We start from the raw sequence: 18,031 nt of genomic DNA on the forward strand, positions 1-18,031 counted from the left end.
GTTCCCCCCTCCTGAGCACCACCCGGGGGGCTCTGTGTGTCCCCTGTGGGGTTTGGGGACCAGGGTGACATCCCAGCACAGCAGCCCCTGGGTGTCCTGTGGTGCTGAGCCCGGGCAGGATATGGCCCCAGTGTGACTCCAGCCCCCACCCCCACCCCCCCCGCAGATGCCCCCGAGGCCACCGAGCCCCAGGGTGACAGCGATGGCCCCCGCCGGGGCTCCCTCTGTGACCGGCACTGCGCCGCCATCAACAACGTGCAGGGTGACCTGGGTGACCTGGGCTGTCACCTGCACCGTCCCCGTGTCCCCCCAGGGAAGGTCAACCGTGGGCTGTGCTGGGCACGGGGTGCTGGGGGGAAGGGTCCTACACCCTCGTCACCCTCTGTCTCGCCTGCAGCTGTGTCCCCCCTGTCCTGCTGCCTGCAGCACCCTGACGGCCGAAAACGCCGTGGAGGCCAACAAGCTCTCCAACAACTATAATGTGGGTGGCTGTGGCATGGGTGGGGGCACCCACAGGTGCTCCTGGATGGCTGTAATACGTTTTCTTTTTCTTCCCGCCACCCTCTAAAAAAAAAATATTTTAAAAATCTCTGCAGTTTGGCTTCAAGAAATGGAAGAGCCACGTGACAGCGCGGCCCGGGGAGGACCGATCAGAGATCGTCAAGGAGCTCTACTCTGACCTCAATGTCATCCAGGGCTCCGGAGGTGGCTGGCCTTGGGGACAACCCTGTGCGGTGACGGCATGGATTTGGGCCGTTGCAGGTGACAAGGGTCCCATCCGGTGCTTCCCCTCCCCCAGGGTCCACGGTGACGTGTGGGAATGTCCTCTACCTGCTGCTCTTCGGCTGGTGGCTCTCGCTCCTCTATGTCCTCGTGGCTGCCGTGGTGTTTGTCACCGTTGTGGGGGCTCCTTATGGTGAGTCCTGCATTTGGCACCCCCACGAAGGGCTGGCTGAGCCCAAAACGATTGCTCTGATGGGTGCTGGGGTCTCCCGGGTCTCTGCAGGGTGGCCCTGGAGGGGACATGTGTGTCCCCAACAGAGCTGATGCTCGTGTCCCCGCAGGGCGGCTCTGCTGGGACCTGGCCGGGTATTTCCTCTGGCCCTTTGGCAAAGCGATCCAGAAAGTGGAGGGAACGGCACGCTCCGAATCGGGACCCCACTGGGGGATAAATTGAGGTGTCCCATGCCGCACCCTGACACCCCCCCACATCTCCTCCAGGTCCCCAAATCCCGCCGGGTGCTGGGTGCATGCGAGGCCGGCGCGGGGGAGAGCTCAGCCCTGCTCGGTGGCCCCGTGCCACGCCGCTGGCGCCCATGGTGCTGGGCGGACGCCGGACACTGGGTGAGCCCATCTTGGACACGGTGACACCCTTTTCCCAGGCGTTGGCACCCCGGGAGCCCCCCATTATGGTGGGGATGGCACCCATGGGTGCCTCCGCTCCCCTGGGGCGGGTGTTTTGGGGTGGGCAAACCCTAAAGGTGACTATCCGTTCGCAGCAGCGTGCCGGTGCCATGGCGGGGCTGTGCCTGGGCTACCCGGCGCTGGCACTGGCCCACGGGCTGGTGTGTGTACTACCCTCTCCTGGTTTTTCAAGTAGGTAGTGACGACATTACTAGGAGAAGTCCTAAAGCAATGAAGAGAGATTTCAGGTCCTCTCCAGAACGGGGTAGACAAAGAATTTTCACCAACTTTCCTGAGTGTTTTCTACCACTTTAATAACTCTCCTTCAACATGTCGCTATCGGGCGGTGCTGCCCCAGAAGGGATATCCCAGGCTTCGCCGACATTTGGCGGAAGAGCAGATGTCGGGGGACAATCCCCACCAGATCTGGTTTGACGTTCACTGGTGGCTGGGAGAGAAAAAGCAAGATCCAATGTTAGTTCTACAGCAGGGCGAGCCCACAAAGTCAATGGACAACTATCAACTGCGACAGGACGCTGTGAAGGTCTGGAGAGATTTAAGGCCACCAGAGGAAACCAGAAAGAATGAAAGGGACACACGCAACAGAAGAAATAAGATTTTCCATGTCTGACCATCAGGCAACTAGCTTTCTAAAGCCCGCAAAAGAATCTCCAGAGGAACCATTGTTATGAAATTCTTCTCTGGAGAGCCCGCTCCCTGTTTTGGGTTTCCACCTAACAAGACCTGCTTCATGCTCTGCGGGATAAGCAAGCAACTTCTCTCTCCTGGTTCCACGTGACCAGGAATTACATGGAAAAGGCTTCCGCTCTTTCAGTATCCCAGGCAAAACCCAACCGTAATCCCTAACCCACCTGAGCACTGAAGAATCACATCTGGAGCCGCTTACCTGAGCCCGATGGGTTTACGCTCGGTCCCCTGGTCTTGCTCACACTCCGCTTTCTGACTGCAGTGTCGCCGTTGCTCCTCCTGGCTTCTGCTAGCCTCTCATTAGCCCTGTGAGAAATGCAGGAGCGTGCAAGAACGGCTGTTGCTCATAGTGGCACCAAGTGGTTCCCCAGGTGTGACACTGCACTGTTGGGCTGAGGAACACAGGCTTCCGAGCCACCCACACGTGCTGCTGCTCGGGCTTCCAAGCAGTCTGTGTTAGGTCTTTGTCAGAGCTTTCCCAGAAGGTAGTAAGGACTCCGGGCTCTTTCCCTCCTCCCACGGTAAACACACACTGAAGGTGCACCGTTATAACGGACAGCAAATAGATTATTTTTGCCTCACAGGCTCCTCTTCTGTCCCCTCTGCCTTTTCCCATGTGTCTCTCCTCAGCTGGAGGGTAACACCAGAAGGGAAAGGGAGCTCCTCTTTTGCACCGCACGTGCAGGGAGAGGAGGTGGCTACAGAAAACTGTTGAAAGAAAACTAACTAGAACACCCTCCAGACAGGCCTGGTCAGCTTGGTTACTTCAGGGTCCGTCAAGAGCAACAAAACCAGGCCTCTGCCATGGGAGAGCCCACGGCGGGCTCTGGAGAAGTGCGCACATCATGCTGACCAGATCCAAGAAAGGGACGTGGGTTGGGAAAGCCGCGATGAAAAGGGTCCTATTGTGTTACGTGGGGAAAAAAAGAAAACGTTGGGACTTACTTATTTAATTTGTTTCTGAGAACTCTTGCAATGTCCTCCATCACCAAGAAACGCTTGTCGGAGCTCTTTAATTCTGCCTGTGCGCAGGCCAGGAGCAGGGCGGTCGACTCCTGCTTGTCCTTTGCTCTCTCCAGCTCGAGAGCCTGAGCTCTAATGATCTGCTCCAGCTCGTTCCTCCAAGAGGCGACAGCGGTGTTGATCTCTTCTACTCTGGCTTCAGCGGCTGCCTGTACCTACAAGAGAAGATGCAACTTCAAGAAACAGGAAGACAAAGACAATGCCCACCCCTCTCAACAAACCTGCTCTTTCCGCCACTTTTACAGAAAAGCTCTTAAACAGCCTAAACGCTGCCTGGACGAGGAGCAGCAAAACGGCTGCGTGTTTTTCACGCGCACTGGTCCCACGACACACGACACACAGACTCTGGCGCAGCCTTTTGCAGCTCCCCGGCTTCCCTACGGGAAAGCCAAACCCACAGCACTAACAAAGAGAACCACGTGCCCAAGACAAAACACCTAAAAGTCGTGACCGCAACCACAGATGGACGCAACGCCGACGACAGATACAAATGGAACATGAACTGACCTCCAAGAGTAGACTCAGATATTGCTTCTCTTCCGGCGCTGTTGTGGTGTGACCCGCGCCAGGAGTCGCCAAGCGAGCTGACAGACTTGTCACCATCTGTCCCATCTCCTTATTTAGAGCTTCGAGCTGCAGAGATATTTGGGACTGCAGCTCCAGCTGTGCGGAGAGTTCGCACGCCTGTATGTGGGGAAAAACAATCTGCCTTGAGCAGAGGGGTCTCAAATCTCGGTGAAACTCCATCCAACGGATGCATCGAGATCATGGCTGTCAGTGCCCTGAGTTTGTATTTCAACCCAGGGAAAAGGCGCTTGGATTTCTGAAAGTAAGTGTGCCTTTCAAGCCCTTGCCAACAAGACTGCTCCAGCTTCCACCCATCCCTCCTTTCCAGAAAGGCTCCGTGGCAAAGGCGCTCCACTCCTCCTGCAGCATCATAGCACGTCCGTGCCTCTGGAGATGCTCTTTTGCATTTCACCGCGGTCGCTGCCTTTCATTTTGCTTCCACCACGGTGCCCCGTTCCTTCTCCCACGCACACCCCTGTGCTAATGGCTGGGGAGGACAGTGCGGGGGGAGGGACAAGAGCTTCAAGGCCTTACTTAGAGGCAGGGCGAAGCCTGGCTTATGAGACAACGGCAAACCAAGGTCACTTTCCTTGCCCCCAACCACCACTGCCAGGGAACTAGACACCATCTTTGTGCAGAGATCGACAGAGGGGAAACCTTGCAGGGAAAACAACCAAGGCCAGAGACATTCGGGGGCACGTGGCTTGTGGTTTCATCTCACGGCCACAACTTTTGGACAGTGTGGGAACAGAAGCGAGACTCGGAAGAGCACAGCTGCTTTGTTCTTCCCCACCCGGATGCTGCCCCCAAGCCACTGCTTTGCCCCTCAGCCTCGAAACAAGCCCCCTGAAGAGGCGGATCAGCTTTGCAAGGCGAGAGGGCAGGAGGAAGGAGCTAAAAGCACCCTCTAGTCTGACGCTCGTGACGTGCGCAGACAAATCTCTCCTGTATTTGTTCCCAGAATATTGTCTGCTGAAGGAAAAGAACAGCTTCAAAGACACGAACATGTTGACAGCCTTTGCATACCTTGGCCTTAGCCTTGTCCAGGTCCTCCTGCAAGCGGGAGTTCTCTGCCTTCAGGCGATTGCACTGGTGCGTCGAAGCGTTCAGTGCAGTTTCTGCTGTGTGCTGCTTTCTGACAGCATCAGCGAGCTCTCCTTGCAGCCGTGCCTCTGTTCTCTAGGGAAACAACGGCACAGGAGTACAAATTAAAAGAAGCCCAAGTCCGTATGTTGACTTTCAGTTACTAGTTCACAGGCCGAGATCACTTTTCTAAGTGCATCGCAAAGCAAAGCCATCGCATCCACGGGCAGAAGAGGGCATCTGCACAGCTGATGGTCTCCAGCCCCCCCTGGCTAGTGAAGACAACTACAGAAATGTCATCTCCTGGGGAAGATTTCTGTCTCCCAGCACATTCTCCTCGGAAGATGCCGACACTGTGCCTTTGTGGGGTTTGGCTTGTTCCTTAAGTTAATGCTAAAATCTAACGGGATGCCAACGCGGGAGCTGTCGTTGGACTGCAGCCCTTTCTCCAGCGACCCGAGCCAAGGCTTCCTAGAGCCAGCTCTGTGTATCATCCTTCCCGCCATTGTTCTGCTCCACAAACGAAACCCAACGCGGGCCTCAGCGTTTCTACGTACGTGTGTGTCTATAAACATCTCAAGGCTTGTCAGAACCTTCCGCGATTCCAACAAACCCAGCGCAAAACAGAACCAAGCTGAGCGAAGGACTCCCGCACACGGACCGTACACCTGCTGACTTTTAGAAGCGCCAGACAGCCTTGGGAACTGCTCTCCTTTAAGTCAGTCTTGGTCAGCGCTCACCTCACCTCTTTTTCTACCTTGTCGGCCTCGCACGTAGAGGCACCACCACTCACCATTTGTTCCAGGCAGTTGTTGTTCTGCACGTCTCCCAGCTGCTGACGCAGCAAAAAGTTTTCACTTTGGAGCTGGGCCAGTTGTTGCTGCAGCTCTTCTGCCTTCTTGGTGGCATCTGCTCTCTTCTGATCTTTAAGAAGGCATACACCACACCAGTCCAGTGTCTGCCTCTTGGCCTTCTGTAATTCTCTTTCCGTCCAGTCTAAAGCCGATGTCTTTTCCAAGAGGGCACTTTTCAGTTGCTCCACTTCCTTTTCCAGCCCATCAGCTTTTCTTTCGGCTTTGCTCAGCTGCTGAGACAAGCTCTTGTTTCCTTCTCGCATCTCAGCGATGTTCTCATGGAGCTTTTCTTGCACTCGAAGGCATTGGTGACCTTCTCTCTGAAACACCTGCCCATCGACCCTTTCAGATGGCTCATGTCTCCCAGGGCTCAGGTGGGAAGGGGATGAATCTGACCCCACCGTCGGTATTTGGGCTCTGACATCTTCTGCCTGTTCAAAGTTGAAGAACACAAATGCACAGCACTTAGGAAATCAGCTCAAACCAGGAGGTAGCAGCAGCATTTCATACAACCAGGCGAGGACTGCCAGCAGCTTGACAGCAGATTATCAAAGAGTTTTCAATAACTCTGCCTTAGACATTTTTCATGGAAAAGTCTTGCTTTGCATTAGCATGGAACGTAATCCTAAAAGGAGGACTCGAATTGAAAATCTTTGGTTTGGCATACCTCCTGCCCAAAGCTCTTGCTCTCCTTGACGCCTTCTTCCTCTGATGGCGACGTACGGACGGCCGACTCCAAGTTGGCGGCAGGCTCATCTACATTAAAAACACATGTTTTTGAAACCAGAGTGAGCTAACGCAGCTCCTTGATGCCTACAGTGCTTTCCCAATCATCGTGCTTGCAGAGACAATCCTAGCACAGCCACACACCCCAAACCCAGGGGGACTTGTCAAAATGCAGATTCCAGACACGTCTCTTCTCCTGCGGGGGAATTCGTCTCCTCTAGCGCACACGCCTTTTCCGTGTGCCAGGGGGATGACGGGATGGCTCAAGGTGATCAGAAACGAGCCCCGAAGGAATGAGCGTCTCAGGAATTCTGCTTTCCAGGGACAAGGCCTGGCAGTGCATTTTTTCCTGGATCATCAGCCACACCACATCATCCTTTCCAAACGGCCCGTCTCCACGGCAAGCCGCCAGAAGGGCAGGCGACAGGCCTTCTCCCCATCCCTCCTCCACACCGGAGAGTCCTACCTGCTCTCCGCAGGGCGGGTGCACGCTGCCTCGCTGCAGCAGCTGCTGCCCCACGGGGAGCGCTGGATGCTGACACCCCTTTGCCTTGGCCTGGAGCAGCTTGTCCCTTGTTTTCCCGCTTGCTGGGGTCCACAGGCCGCGCGCTGCCACTGCGCCTGCGCCTGGAGAGACAAAGAGCAGAGCCAGTCGTAGGCACAGCTCACGGCAAGGAGAAGGGCCTGTTGTTGCCCGCCCTTTCCGTAGTGACCTCCCTCGAGGACGAACACCCACAGGCACAAAGCTAAGCCCCAGGGGAGGAAAAGAGCCCCGGAGCTTCCCAGGCAGCGCCCGCCTGCCTGCGCCCCGTTACCTGTCGGCCTTGTCCCGGCAGTGGGTGTCGCGCTCCTCCACCAGCGGCCGCGCTGGGGCCAAGTTGCCGGTGGTGGCTGCACGGTGCAGCTCGTCCCGGCCCTCCGGCTGGAGCTCATGGCCACCGCTGCTCCTGCAGGACTCGGGACCCTCCCCTGCCCCCCTGCTCCTGGCCCTCCTGCACAGCCACCGCCAGATCCTCTTCATGGCCCGGCGGGGATGGGCACTGAACCGCCTCCCCTTGCCTCTCCCTGGGGAGCGCTGCCAGGCAGGACTTAGTGGGCACTGCCGGGTGCCGGCTGCCAACAGAGGAGCCAACCCCAAGGAGTGGCAGGGCACGGGCAGCTGCCTGCGGGCTGAGCCACCACCAGCAGCGATGGCAGCACCGGCACCACCAGCACCAGCTCCACCAGTGCCACCAGCACCAGCCCACTGGCACAGCACTGGCAGCACCACCAGGTACTGTGTGTGCAGGGCCTGGGACAGAACCCCTTGTACTGGGGGCCGTGCGCTGACATCATAAATGGCTCATTGGGGGCTGGGAGGGGCCTGGGTGCTCAGAACCTCTCTGTGGGTACACAGGCCACGTTGCCAAGGGAACAGCCCCTGGGGCATTGTGTCCAGGGGCACAGGGTTGCCCAAGGCCACCTCTCCAAGGCTCCCACCTCCCTGCACACTCTGTGGACCCCTCTCCTCCTCTTGCCTGCAAGGCTTGCCTGCGTGGGAGACAGACGGGCTGGGCAGAGCAGGCTCTTGCCAGCAGGGCTCCCAGCAGAGAGAACAGTGTGTGGATGTGTGTTTGCACACGTGTCGGTGTGTCTTCCTTCTAACAGGCTGGAGGCACTCAGAGCAAATCCAGCACAGGGATTGGCTGACGTGGCTGTGGCCTATGGTCATCCCTGCTCTGGAAGGATGAGGAGTGATGCATAGGTGTCTCAGAAATCCTGGCTCTCTGCCCCATATAATAAAATATATTGATTTATATTACTGTATATATGGTTTGTTATCTAAATATATTTATATTATTACATGTATAATATTGACTTTTATACATGAATATTATTACATGTACAATATCAACTAGTCTATATAATTATTATATCTTTTTATACATATAAGATATCTATTTGCACTGTTACATGTGCTGGATTTTGTGATTTCTTGCTCAAAGTTCTCCTTATGGCTAGCTAAAACTAGTCCCCTCCTTTTATTTAACTTATGAGAGAGTTTTTATATTGTGTTCAAGTATTTGAATATATGTCTATCTGAGATTCTGCTAGGGAAACCAAGTAATTTGCACTGGGAGTTACAGTCCCTGTGCTGCAGGTTGCTGTTTTCCTGTCCAAGTTGGGTGGCTGTGGTGGTCCAAGACATGACATGGTCCCCTTCCCATGCGGGGGCCAGAAGAGCACTGGAGGAGCTCTGGGGTGGTGGGTCCCAGAGGACCTGCTCTGCAATCCACACAAGCCACCACACACTCGTCTGAGTAATAATGTATGTGCTCCTGGCAGAAAATTAGTTGGCGTTTCTGATGTAATAGTAACGTCGTCTGCTAGAGGTGGCTGGTCATTTGAAAAATCCAGTTCTGTTGAAAACATAAATTTTCCTTCAAAACGTAGTTTTGACTGGTCCTACACCCTACTAAGGGCGAATTCCATTTTTGGGACCAAGGGCAGCACAACTGCTATACCTAATTGCATCCTATTTAAGGCTGAGCCTCTCTAGGGTGGGATAGATTTCCTCCCTTGGAGGAATGGAATTGCCTCATCAAACAGACTTGTTCTGTGAAATCCTTTGGTGCTGGAGAAGCACAGGGAGGAACTGTGCTATGAACTATACCTGGGTTTCTATGCCCGATGTCCTGGAAGGGTCTGAAACTAAGAAATTGTCAGGCAAAGGAAATAAAAATATTATAAGCCACTTCGTATTGCCTCATTCACTGCAGAGTCAACATGGCCATCAGTCTAAGCTAGAACATCACTAGGACTTGACTGCAAGGGGAGAAGGGCTTGAACCATGAAGATCCTCCTAGCAGGGAAACCCCAAACCAGAGCTCTGAGATATTCACGTCACTGCGGATCTGCACGAGCAATCAGGCTTGCAAAAAAGGTCAACGTATCAGTGAGAGTCTCAGGCAAGTCCTGCAGCTACAGGCGGTGGGCTGAAACCCCCGCCCCATGAAGGTGGAATGAAGACAGTATGAAATAACACCAGTGGGGCTGTGCACTCACTTCTGCATGAGACCAGGGTAAGAAATAACCCTGGCCTGTTTTTAAGAGGAATTTCTCCCCTCACCCACATGAATCGCAGTGAGAGCTACACACTACGTAAGTCCAACAGTTACCTCTACTTAAAGACCATGTCATGACATCTGTCCTCCGTTGTGGCCACAACAGCTTATCAAAACTCCCTTCCAGTGTTTCATTGAAGAATCTGCTACAAGGGCAGGAGAATAAGAAGCCACCTGTGTTCAGAGGCTAATGCTTGCCACCCCTTCTTCCACCCAACCACACCAGTGCTGCTGCAGAATACAATACGGTTTGTCATTTCTTTAATCTTAACAAAAGGATGAGTACAGCTTTTCATTAAAGTATTGTCATCAGCAAATGAGGCAGAGCAGGCTCTCGCCAGCAGGGCGCCCTGCAAGCACAAGAGGTGGGGACTGGACACCCCCATGTCCCTTTTTGTGCTTCCTGGGTTCTCAGCCTGAGTTTTGGGACACCCTGGACCCCTTGGTGTGCCTCTCTCTGCATCCCTGGACCCCTGGCTGTCGCTTTAAGGGCACCCCAAGTCCCCGGGCTCCATTTTGGGAAGAAGAAGCTATGCTCACCCAAGATTTGGTTTCAAGTACGTTATAGTCTGTGGCAGTAAGACAGCAGCTATGCTAGGAGGAATCCTGCAGTGACTACTGAGGACCTCAAAAGAGAGCCAACAGATCCCACAGAGCAGCATGGACCCTTGGAAACAGCTGCTTAATGTACCACGTAGGAAAAGCACAAAAGGAATAGACCAGTACTTACGTTTACAAAGTCACCTCCTTGGATCATGAAATCCTTTATTACCCTAAAGAAGTAGAACAATACTCAGTTCTCAGTAGACAAATGTCTCCAGAAGCTTAGCATGGGGCAAACAGGAGTTCTGCCTCGCTGCACAACGAGAGTTATCAGCGTCTGTGAATGCTACAGTCTAAAATCTACAACAAAGCTTAACTACTCGTTGCTATTGGGTAATTTGGGACCCATTGCTGCTCGAGCAGGGATAGTGATTAGAGGACAGATGCCAGAACGTGGTCTCTGACCTGACACACCAGGCACGGGGGATCCCTCCCAGGGACCCCAGACCCCCAAATGCCCCAGATCTACAGAAGGACAGTATCAGCCAAGACCTACAGATGCCTCCCAGACCAATAATGCCTGAGGCAGCTCTCCAAACCACATCTAGCTCAAACTGCTACTTCAGTGCCTAAACAAAAGCAGAGGAATTACCTGGGCAAAGTGCTTCCTTTATAACCTATAGGGACACCATCCTTCCTGCAAGGAAACGAAAAGGAAAATCATTGCAACTTACTGCACATCCCAACACAAAACCCTCCCAGGAATTCAGAGTCACAAAGGCTTGTCCTACACGTTACTACTGCCTTGATACACCACCCAGTGCTGCAGCCTGGCTCCCCGCTGGTGCTACCAGAGGCAAAGGCAAACCTCGAGTGGGCTCTGCCCGCTAAATGACACGGTTCCCTACAACACCCAAACCAGCACCTTTAGGGGATCCCACTGCCATCTGCAGCACGAGCAGGCGGGATTTGCAGACAGGGCTTTTCAGAGCACCCTGAGCACGAACAAAGTCATGCCCAAAGGGAACGTCTGCCACCCCTGCGACGCACCGAGCTCAGCACAACTTCATCACAGCGGTTTTCTGCAACTCTTTCATGTTGTACTGGCAGAGTAAGAAACACTTCCAAGTGAGCCTTCTTCCTGCTCACCCAGCCCTGTTTCTCTGAGCAGGCTACTTTAAAGGACCCCGTAACCCGCTTACCTGAATTCACCCGTACAAAACTGCCTGCAAGACAAAAAAGAGAGCAGAGCGTGAGGCACATCTGCCCCCGGAGGACACAGAGGGCTGCATTCAGCCAACATGCACTGACTGGTGCGCAGGAGTGCCCTTGCTGCACCGGGGATGACCCCAGTGCCACGGAACCGGCAGGAACTCCTCCCCACTGCCATTTTAAAACAGACTGCTCTGCTGCCTGCAGTTGAGGAGCGCAGATATTTAACAGCGAGGCTGTAAGGGGCAGTGAACGTGGAGCAGACCCCGTGTTTCACAGAGAACAGGGTACATCCATCTCTGCCGTGGCAGCGGGACGCCCGAGCGGTGCATCCTTCAGTCAGCGCCAAGAGACCTGCGTGGCCCTGCCGTTAAGGTGCGGCCTTTTCCAAGGGCACCGAGCGCACGAGAAGCTCCGCAGAGGGAGCAGAGCGGGACCGCAGCCCTTCCCCTTCCAGCCAGGTGCCCTTCCCCAGGGGATCGGGGTGCTCACGGCCGCATCTCTCTGGGAACGCAGAGAGGAGCAAAGCAGTGCGGCGGCTCTGGGGGGCACTGGCCACTCTGCCACCTGAGCCATTCCTGCGCCCAAAAGTCTTCACAGCCCCCACCCGGGCTGAGCTGCACAAACGTCGCCTGCTCCTCACCTGAAGTTCTCTGCTGGCTTGGGTACAACGTCGGCGAACAGCTCGATCTTCATGCGGCCGACCTCCTGGGGAGACGGGGCCGCATGAGCCCCCTGGGCCCCTCACACAAACACACACACACACACCCCCCAGCCTCCCCCCGCCGCGCCCGGGGAACCCCCACAAACTCAACCTCCCGCCGCACCCCCCACCCCCGAAAGCCCCCTCCCGCCGCACCCCTGCCCCCCTGCCCTGCAGCCCTGCTGCCAGCCCTTCCCCCCGCGCCCCTGCAGCCCCACAGCCCCCGACTGCCCCGCACCTCCCTCCCGCTGCTCCCCTCCGAGCGCTTTCGGTCGCCCCCCGCCAACCCCACGACCAGCACTCGACCCCCCCCGCACCCCCCCACGTCGCTCCTACACCCCCAGGGAACCCCGGCACGTCCCCCCGCCCTGCACCCCGCCACCCCCCTCCCGGAGCCCCCCCGCGAGCCCCCCCGCTCCGGGCCCCCCCGGCTGCCCCCCGGCCCCTGCGAGCCCCGCACCCCCGCCCCCCCCAGCTCACCCCCGCAGCCCCTCCCGCTGCCGCCCCCGGCCCCGCCGCGCAGCGCCCGAGCCCACCTGCCCGCCGATGGTGACATCGAAGAAGACCACGGGGTTGGTGGGGTTGGACGCCAGCACCGCCATGGCACGCGCCGCTCCCGGAAGCGGAAGTGCCGCCGGAAGCGGCGGCGGCTCCGGCCCCGGAAGTGCCGGCGGGGCCGGGCGGGGCTGAGGCCTCCCCTGGGCGCGGAGCCCGGCGCTGCCGCGGAGGGCGGGCGGCGGCAGCGGGCAGCGCGGCCCCTCGGCCGGCATCGCAGGGGGCTGGGGGCCCAGCAGCGCGTTCCCTGCGGGCCCAGGCGGCCCCGGAGCCGGCCCTGCGGCCGTTCCTGCCCCGAGGCGCCGGAGGCCGCCGGGAGGGTGTCGGGAGACGTGGCGGAGGGCTTGGAGCAGCGGGGTCCGCGGGCTGGGCCGGGCTGTCCTTCAGCCCTCGCGGGCAGCTCGAAGCTTCCCAGAAGCAAAGCCCTTCTTGGCAGGGCCCCCTCCGTCCCTTGGTGCCCGCCCCGCCGGGGAGAGCCCTGCCTGCGCCCGCCGGGACGGGTCCTGCCGCGGGGACTTGCCCGGGACGCTCGGCAGGGCCGGGCCTCAGCAGGGCCTGGTTCTCCAGCCCCGTGCTGGGCTGGGGCGGCCGCGGGGCGGTGCACAGAGGGCAGAGAGGGGTGTCCAGTGCCCAGCGGGAGATGGCCGTGGGCTCTGGCAAGCGGCACCTGAGGAGGAGGTGTTGGCGTGCATCAGGGGGATGAGACAAGGAGACGAACGGGCAGAGTCCAACAGAACTGCTCAGCAGGAATTCTTGGATGAGCAGCGCTGGGGCGCCCTGGGGATTCTCCGCCATAGGGGCTCCCAGGAATTAGCGAGGGACAGCAGTTTACATACATGCAAAAAAGCCGCTTTTTGCCACGGAAGTAGTCCTCATGTACACCCACAAATGTTCGCACGTGCTTATTTGTATCTTCCCTGGCCAGGCGCAGAGTCACTTTGAAAACTGAGCCCACCTAATGAGAGGAGGAAAACAGGAGCTGGTGCTGATCAGAAAACGCGCAGCTGCTCTACTGTATCTTTCTTCTACAGGTTTCTCCACGTACTTGACAAATTTTAAGATCAACAGTAAGAAACGCTAAGGGGCAGGTAATTGTTGTTAACCATTTGCCCTGAAAGGCAAAAATTACTTAAGGCACTTGGCTGATGATCAGAGGGTACAAATCAGAAGCCTTAAATACCCAGCCCGTGCAAAGCAGCTCTTCCAGCTGGTTATTCCTGACATGTCAGCGACACGTTTGACCGCACCCGTGTCTCTATTTATTTGCTCATTTTCTGCAACCTCAGCCTGCCAAACCGTGCATCTGTTTGGGCTGCTGTCAATCACACGTCAGTCTTTATTTTACTTGGCTCCAATCAAAGCTGGTGTTTTGACGAAAGGTGGGGGGGAGAGCACCTGTCAAAGCACTGAAGGCGAGAGAGAAAGGCAGAGACCTAAGAGGTGGGGGAGAAATGGGTTATTTATTATCCATGAAAATGATGCAATAGTGTGCGGGGATGCAAAGAGCAGAGAATTGCAGCGAGAGCGGCGCTGTACTTTTGGGGTGACTTGCTTGTGCCGTTTTAGGAGGTGCAGAAGAGGTGGGGGGGGCTGAGCTTCAGACTGCAGCAGTGCAAGGAGGTCTAAGCAGAAGGTCAAGGAATAACAATGTAGAAAGGCCAAGGAAAATCCCCCATCTCATTCCCCTTGACAAGCCACTGCTTCGCAGGTGTGGGAGACTGAAATGTCCTATGAGTGTGTCAAAGCTTGCTTGTGTCTGTGCAAACCTCCAAGAGAAGCTGCTGCGGCCTGTGAATCGGTCTGGGGGATGTCGCCCACAGAAGCTGGGGTTTACTGAAGGCTGCACCCCCCTATTCTTGCGGTTGCATTGTCCGGACTCTTTAGACAAGCCTCAAAGGGGCAGAGGTGTGCTGAGCTGGCCCCATCCTGTAGCCCTTTGTGGCTCTATTGTGTAGGCCAGACCCCGTGCCTGCATGGCTAATGAACTGACAAGAGGCAAACGTTCCTGCCCTGAAGCCAGGTGCAACAAAACCTGTGGGACCAGAGAAAAAAAAACTAAAGGTGAGCAGATGTGCTAATCAGTGGATACGATGGACTTAAAAAGGCAGCAGAAAATTTTCTCAGTGTGCATCTACCATCGAAGCCAGATCCGTGTGCGCCCACCACCGAAGAACTGACGACTGAGGACCAACGGGACGTCGCTGGATCCATGGGGGTGACTATTCTTGCAGCCCTATCCCGCATCCTTGCTTTATTTCTGCCTTTTCCTTCCATCCTGTCCTATCGTACCCCTGTTCACTTCTTTAATAATAAAAACCTGGTTTGGGTATACGGCATTTGGCCTCGTTTGTGTCTTAATCTCGCTCTTGGGCTCGTATGGAAACCTCCCCCGACATTGGATCGGGACAGCAGGTTGAATTCAGGGGACGTGAGGATGGTTGTGCTCCCGTGCCCAGAGCTGCTGTGCACTGGTCCCCTCTGGCTGGTGCAGTGAATAAAAAAGCTAAAATGAAAATTCACTTCAAATGGAAAATCAAAACAGTTTCACTCTGTGTTTTTTTTCAGATAAAGTGTGATTGAAGTCAACGTGTTCTGAGCAACATCTCACTCATCATGAAATGGCATCTTCTGACAGGACATTTTGCATAAAATGAGCACTCAGTCTGGGATTCCTGTATAAAGATATTAAATGTGAATATCTGGTGGATCTGAACGTAGAGAGGAGACACAAATTATAGCTAGCGTGGACCAATGATTATTCTTCTTTCCTATGTTAAAACAAAATAACTTATAATCACCCAGAGTAGCCGGAGTCTTCTGCTCAGTATCTTCCTGAACACAACAGATACAGTTAGAAAGCTGTAGCTGTCTCTTGAAAATAGGGGCAATGAACCGAAACAGTTGAACAAAAATAGGGGCCAGTACAAGCTAGGAGACTACACATTTTTTGCTTCAATGGCCAAATGGAAAAAAAAATACGTTTTAAGTTAACCTGAATTGAAAATTTTTCAATTTTTCCAGTGAAGCAAAAAGTTGAAAAAATTAATAGCATATTGCTTTTCCTTTTAAGCTTTTTTAATTTTCTGTTCCATTTCTTTTTCAATGACTTTTAGGGGAAGTTTCAGAGCCTATTTGATCAACCTACAGTCTTGTAGTGGAAAAAACAAGTTTTGCCCCAAAGTATTTTGTCCATTGCCAAGTGGTATGAGGAAAATTAAGTTAGACCTTCCAGAGGTGTGAATTGCATGAGCTGTGTTCAGAAAATAGTGTTGATTCATTTCAACTGAGAATCAGCCTCCCTATCCTTGAGGGGACCATGTTATTTTCTGCTCTGACACTCTCTGGCGATCGATCACCAGCGCTGCTCTTCCCAGGGTGTCCTTGCAGACAATTAGTTTGAGGCCAAGACTCTTCATTCTGGTTATTGGAGTTCCCAATGAGGTGGCTGTTTTGGGAAACAACTCACAATGGAAATAAACCCGACCAGATGCCAGACCAGACACCAGGGAATTCTTTAACACTCCTTTGTTTGTTGTTGGTTTTTGGGTTTTTGTTTTGTTTTGTTTTGTTTTTTTCCTGCAAAAGAAGCAGATTTAGTTACACCAAAATGTTTGGTGAGTCCATATTTATGTTACTGAATCTCCCACTTTAAAATATTCTGAAGCGTTTAGAAAGCATAGCTTTGATGTCCGCAGAGCTTTGCTTCTTCAAGTTTCCTCTCAGAAATTGTTTCACATTTACCTAATCTGTCATCAGCGGACTAGGAAGCAAACCAAAACATTGCTTTTCTAGATCACCATAAACCACATTTAATTCAGAATTTCGAGTGCACCAAACATGCAAAACTTTTGATCAAACCTTTAAGTAGATTATGAATCAGCTCTTTCTGAAGTTATGGAATACCTGACCAGCCAAAAGCAAACCCTGTTTTCCACCCAGCTCTGGCCATGGGAACCAGCAGGGTGAATAGAATTTTGTTTGCTCACTCTAATCCCGGTGCCTAAATCTGCCTGCAGCCCAAACCCAGCTGCCAGGGGGAGAGGGCAAGAAGCCCTGGGGAGTTAATGTCCTCCAAATCTGCCTTCAAAGCCTTGCAGTTTTCCACCACTACCACACTGTTATCCCTTAGCGTAGGCTAGATTTTCTTGCTATCCAAAGAAGCACTCGAGCTTTCTGCAAATCCTGCCTGGCTTTGGTCTTCAGCGGCTCCAGCTCTCTGTGAGGGCCAGGATGGCTTCATGGGCCCCGGGAGATGGTGTGTCCTTCACGGCCCTTGACGGGGCTGAGGCACGAGGAGCTGCAGCTCAGCAGGGATATTTCGCAGTGGAGCCCCGTGACGCAGAGGCACGCGGCGGCGTGACTTCACGGCAGCCCTTGCTCCTGTAATAGGCAGTTCTGTGGCTGCAGGCATGCCCAGATGCCACTAGAAGGATGACCAGTGCTGATTTTCACATAAAAATGTGTTTCCCCAGCAGACTTACTGAATGGCATTTGCCCAAATCCTCCCCCTCCCCCTGATCTCTTCTCCACCCCGACCTGCTCCACTCCCCCAGAGCAACACATGGTTTCCTAGCAGATGACTCTCTAACGATGACAATTCACCTGGCACACAACTTATGGCTGAGTTTTATATTAAATGTTCTGTGTGGCCCGGAACATAATAGACTTTGTGAGGCTGACTCTGCAGGCTGACTTTGTTGTGAAAAAAAACCAACAACCAACCCAAAGTCACCACCTTGAATTGCATGTGATGTGAGTGCTTTCTTTTCAGTACATCAAGCTGTTATCTTTCCAAACTCCTTCTCTGCACCCTCCCTTCTTAAATGCTCCAGGCTGTCATCTTTTTGAATATGATATTCCTTCGGGTACATAATTATCAGGAAGTTGCATACAGAATTTAAAGAGAGACCTTCTGATTCTGTGCCTCGATGGGCTAGTGACATTTCCAAGGGAAACTTAGCTGAACACCAGGGTAAAGCTCCCGCTGTTCTTTGACAAGTTTAATAAGATCTTTATTGTTTGTAAAATAGCCTGACCTTAGCTTTACCCTCACCACCAAGGGGAAGGGGAAGAGATAGCTGGATTATAACGACTCCATGAAATAAAAGTTATACTGTAAGGGAACCTGTGGGATAGAGAAGCCAAGGACTTGGGTGGTGGCTTCCTCCAATGCACTAGGGAGTAGGGCAGGTTAGGAGTTTGGGTCTGGCCTGGCAGATGGTTCTGGGTTCCTCTGCCAGGCTGGGAATCATCTGCCCTAATTTAGGTGTCCAAAAATAAAGGATAAACTCTTAGCTAGTCACTCCAACCTTTCTTTACACTGAGTGGAGAGGAACTGAGACCTTCAAGGATTCATTCACCTCCCCTAATATTAGTCAAAACGCTTTCCAGAGTACCTGGGACTGTGATGAAATGATGATAAATACCATGTATAGTTGTAATCCAGTGTTTCCTCAGGAAGGTGGGCTCAAGCTAGTTTGAGAAATGAGGTCCAGCACTCCTTAGAGATGAAGGCCCAGGTTTCCTTTGGGATGAGAGATAGGCTTTCT

The 18,031-nt window shown here is 54.0% G+C and overlaps 2 protein-coding genes across 4 annotated transcripts; both read right to left on the reverse strand.

Moving 5' to 3' along the window:
• Positions 1 to 1,692: 1,692 nt before the first annotated feature.
• Positions 1,693 to 8,879, reverse strand: LOC141932306 (uncharacterized). The gene is made up of 12 exons (XM_074845705.1): positions 8,822 to 8,879; positions 8,490 to 8,630; positions 7,758 to 7,895; positions 7,181 to 7,478; positions 6,832 to 6,992; positions 6,307 to 6,395; positions 5,579 to 6,070; positions 4,729 to 4,881; positions 3,643 to 3,819; positions 3,058 to 3,290; positions 2,312 to 2,418; positions 1,693 to 1,852 (listed from the first exon to the last, which is right to left on the reverse strand). The coding sequence occupies exons 1-12, from the start codon at positions 8,877 to 8,879 to the stop codon at positions 1,716 to 1,718; spliced, it is 2,184 nt and encodes a 727-aa protein (XP_074701806.1). The 3' UTR covers positions 1,693 to 1,715.
• On the reverse strand, positions 6,860 to 12,734 carry LOC141932329 (peptidyl-prolyl cis-trans isomerase H-like). Of its 3 annotated transcripts, none has more exons than XM_074845743.1 (7): positions 12,464 to 12,734; positions 11,868 to 11,932; positions 11,215 to 11,238; positions 10,665 to 10,709; positions 10,200 to 10,242; positions 9,524 to 9,612; positions 6,860 to 6,992 (listed from the first exon to the last, which is right to left on the reverse strand). In XM_074845743.1, exons 1-6 carry the CDS (start codon positions 12,695 to 12,697, stop codon positions 9,601 to 9,603), a joined length of 423 nt encoding a protein of 140 aa, XP_074701844.1. In that variant the 5' UTR covers positions 12,698 to 12,734; the 3' UTR covers positions 6,860 to 6,992; positions 9,524 to 9,600. The 3 variants fall into 3 exon arrangements, with proteins under 3 accessions (XP_074701844.1, XP_074701843.1, XP_074701841.1); XM_074845742.1 differs by having other exon boundaries at positions 9,524 to 9,615; XM_074845740.1 differs by lacking the exons at positions 6,860 to 6,992; positions 9,524 to 9,612 and having other exon boundaries at positions 9,714 to 10,242.
• Positions 12,735 to 18,031: the final 5,297 nt, after the last annotated feature.

This window comes from Strix aluco, chromosome 19 (assembly GCF_031877795.1).
Source record: "Strix aluco isolate bStrAlu1 chromosome 19, bStrAlu1.hap1, whole genome shotgun sequence".
Classification (NCBI taxonomy): Eukaryota; Metazoa; Chordata; class Aves; order Strigiformes; family Strigidae; genus Strix; species Strix aluco.

Excerpts from the sequence above, each read along its gene's own strand:
- LOC141932306 (XM_074845705.1), bottom strand. The coding sequence starts at position 8,879 with ATGCAATTAGGTATAGCAGTTGTGCTGCCCTTGGTCCCAAAAATGGAA. Across the intron at positions 3,291-3,642 it reads ATCTGAGTCTACTCTTGGAG|GTACAGGCAGCCGCTGAAGC; the intron begins GTCAGTTCATGT and ends CTTCTCTTGTAG. Across the intron at positions 1,853-2,311 it reads CGTAAACCCATCGGGCTCAG|CCACCAGTGAACGTCAAACC; the intron begins GTAAGCGGCTCC and ends TTTCTCTCCCAG.
- LOC141932329 (XM_074845740.1), bottom strand. The coding sequence starts at position 12,697 with ATGCCGGCCGAGGGGCCGCGCTGCCCGCTGCCGCCGCCCGCCCTCCGC. Across the intron at positions 11,933-12,463 it reads ATGTCACCATCGGCGGGCAG|GAGGTCGGCCGCATGAAGAT; the intron begins GTGGGCTCGGGC and ends CCGTCTCCCCAG. Across the intron at positions 10,243-10,664 it reads AAAGGAAGCACTTTGCCCAG|GGTAATAAAGGATTTCATGA; the intron begins GTAATTCCTCTG and ends CTACTTCTTTAG.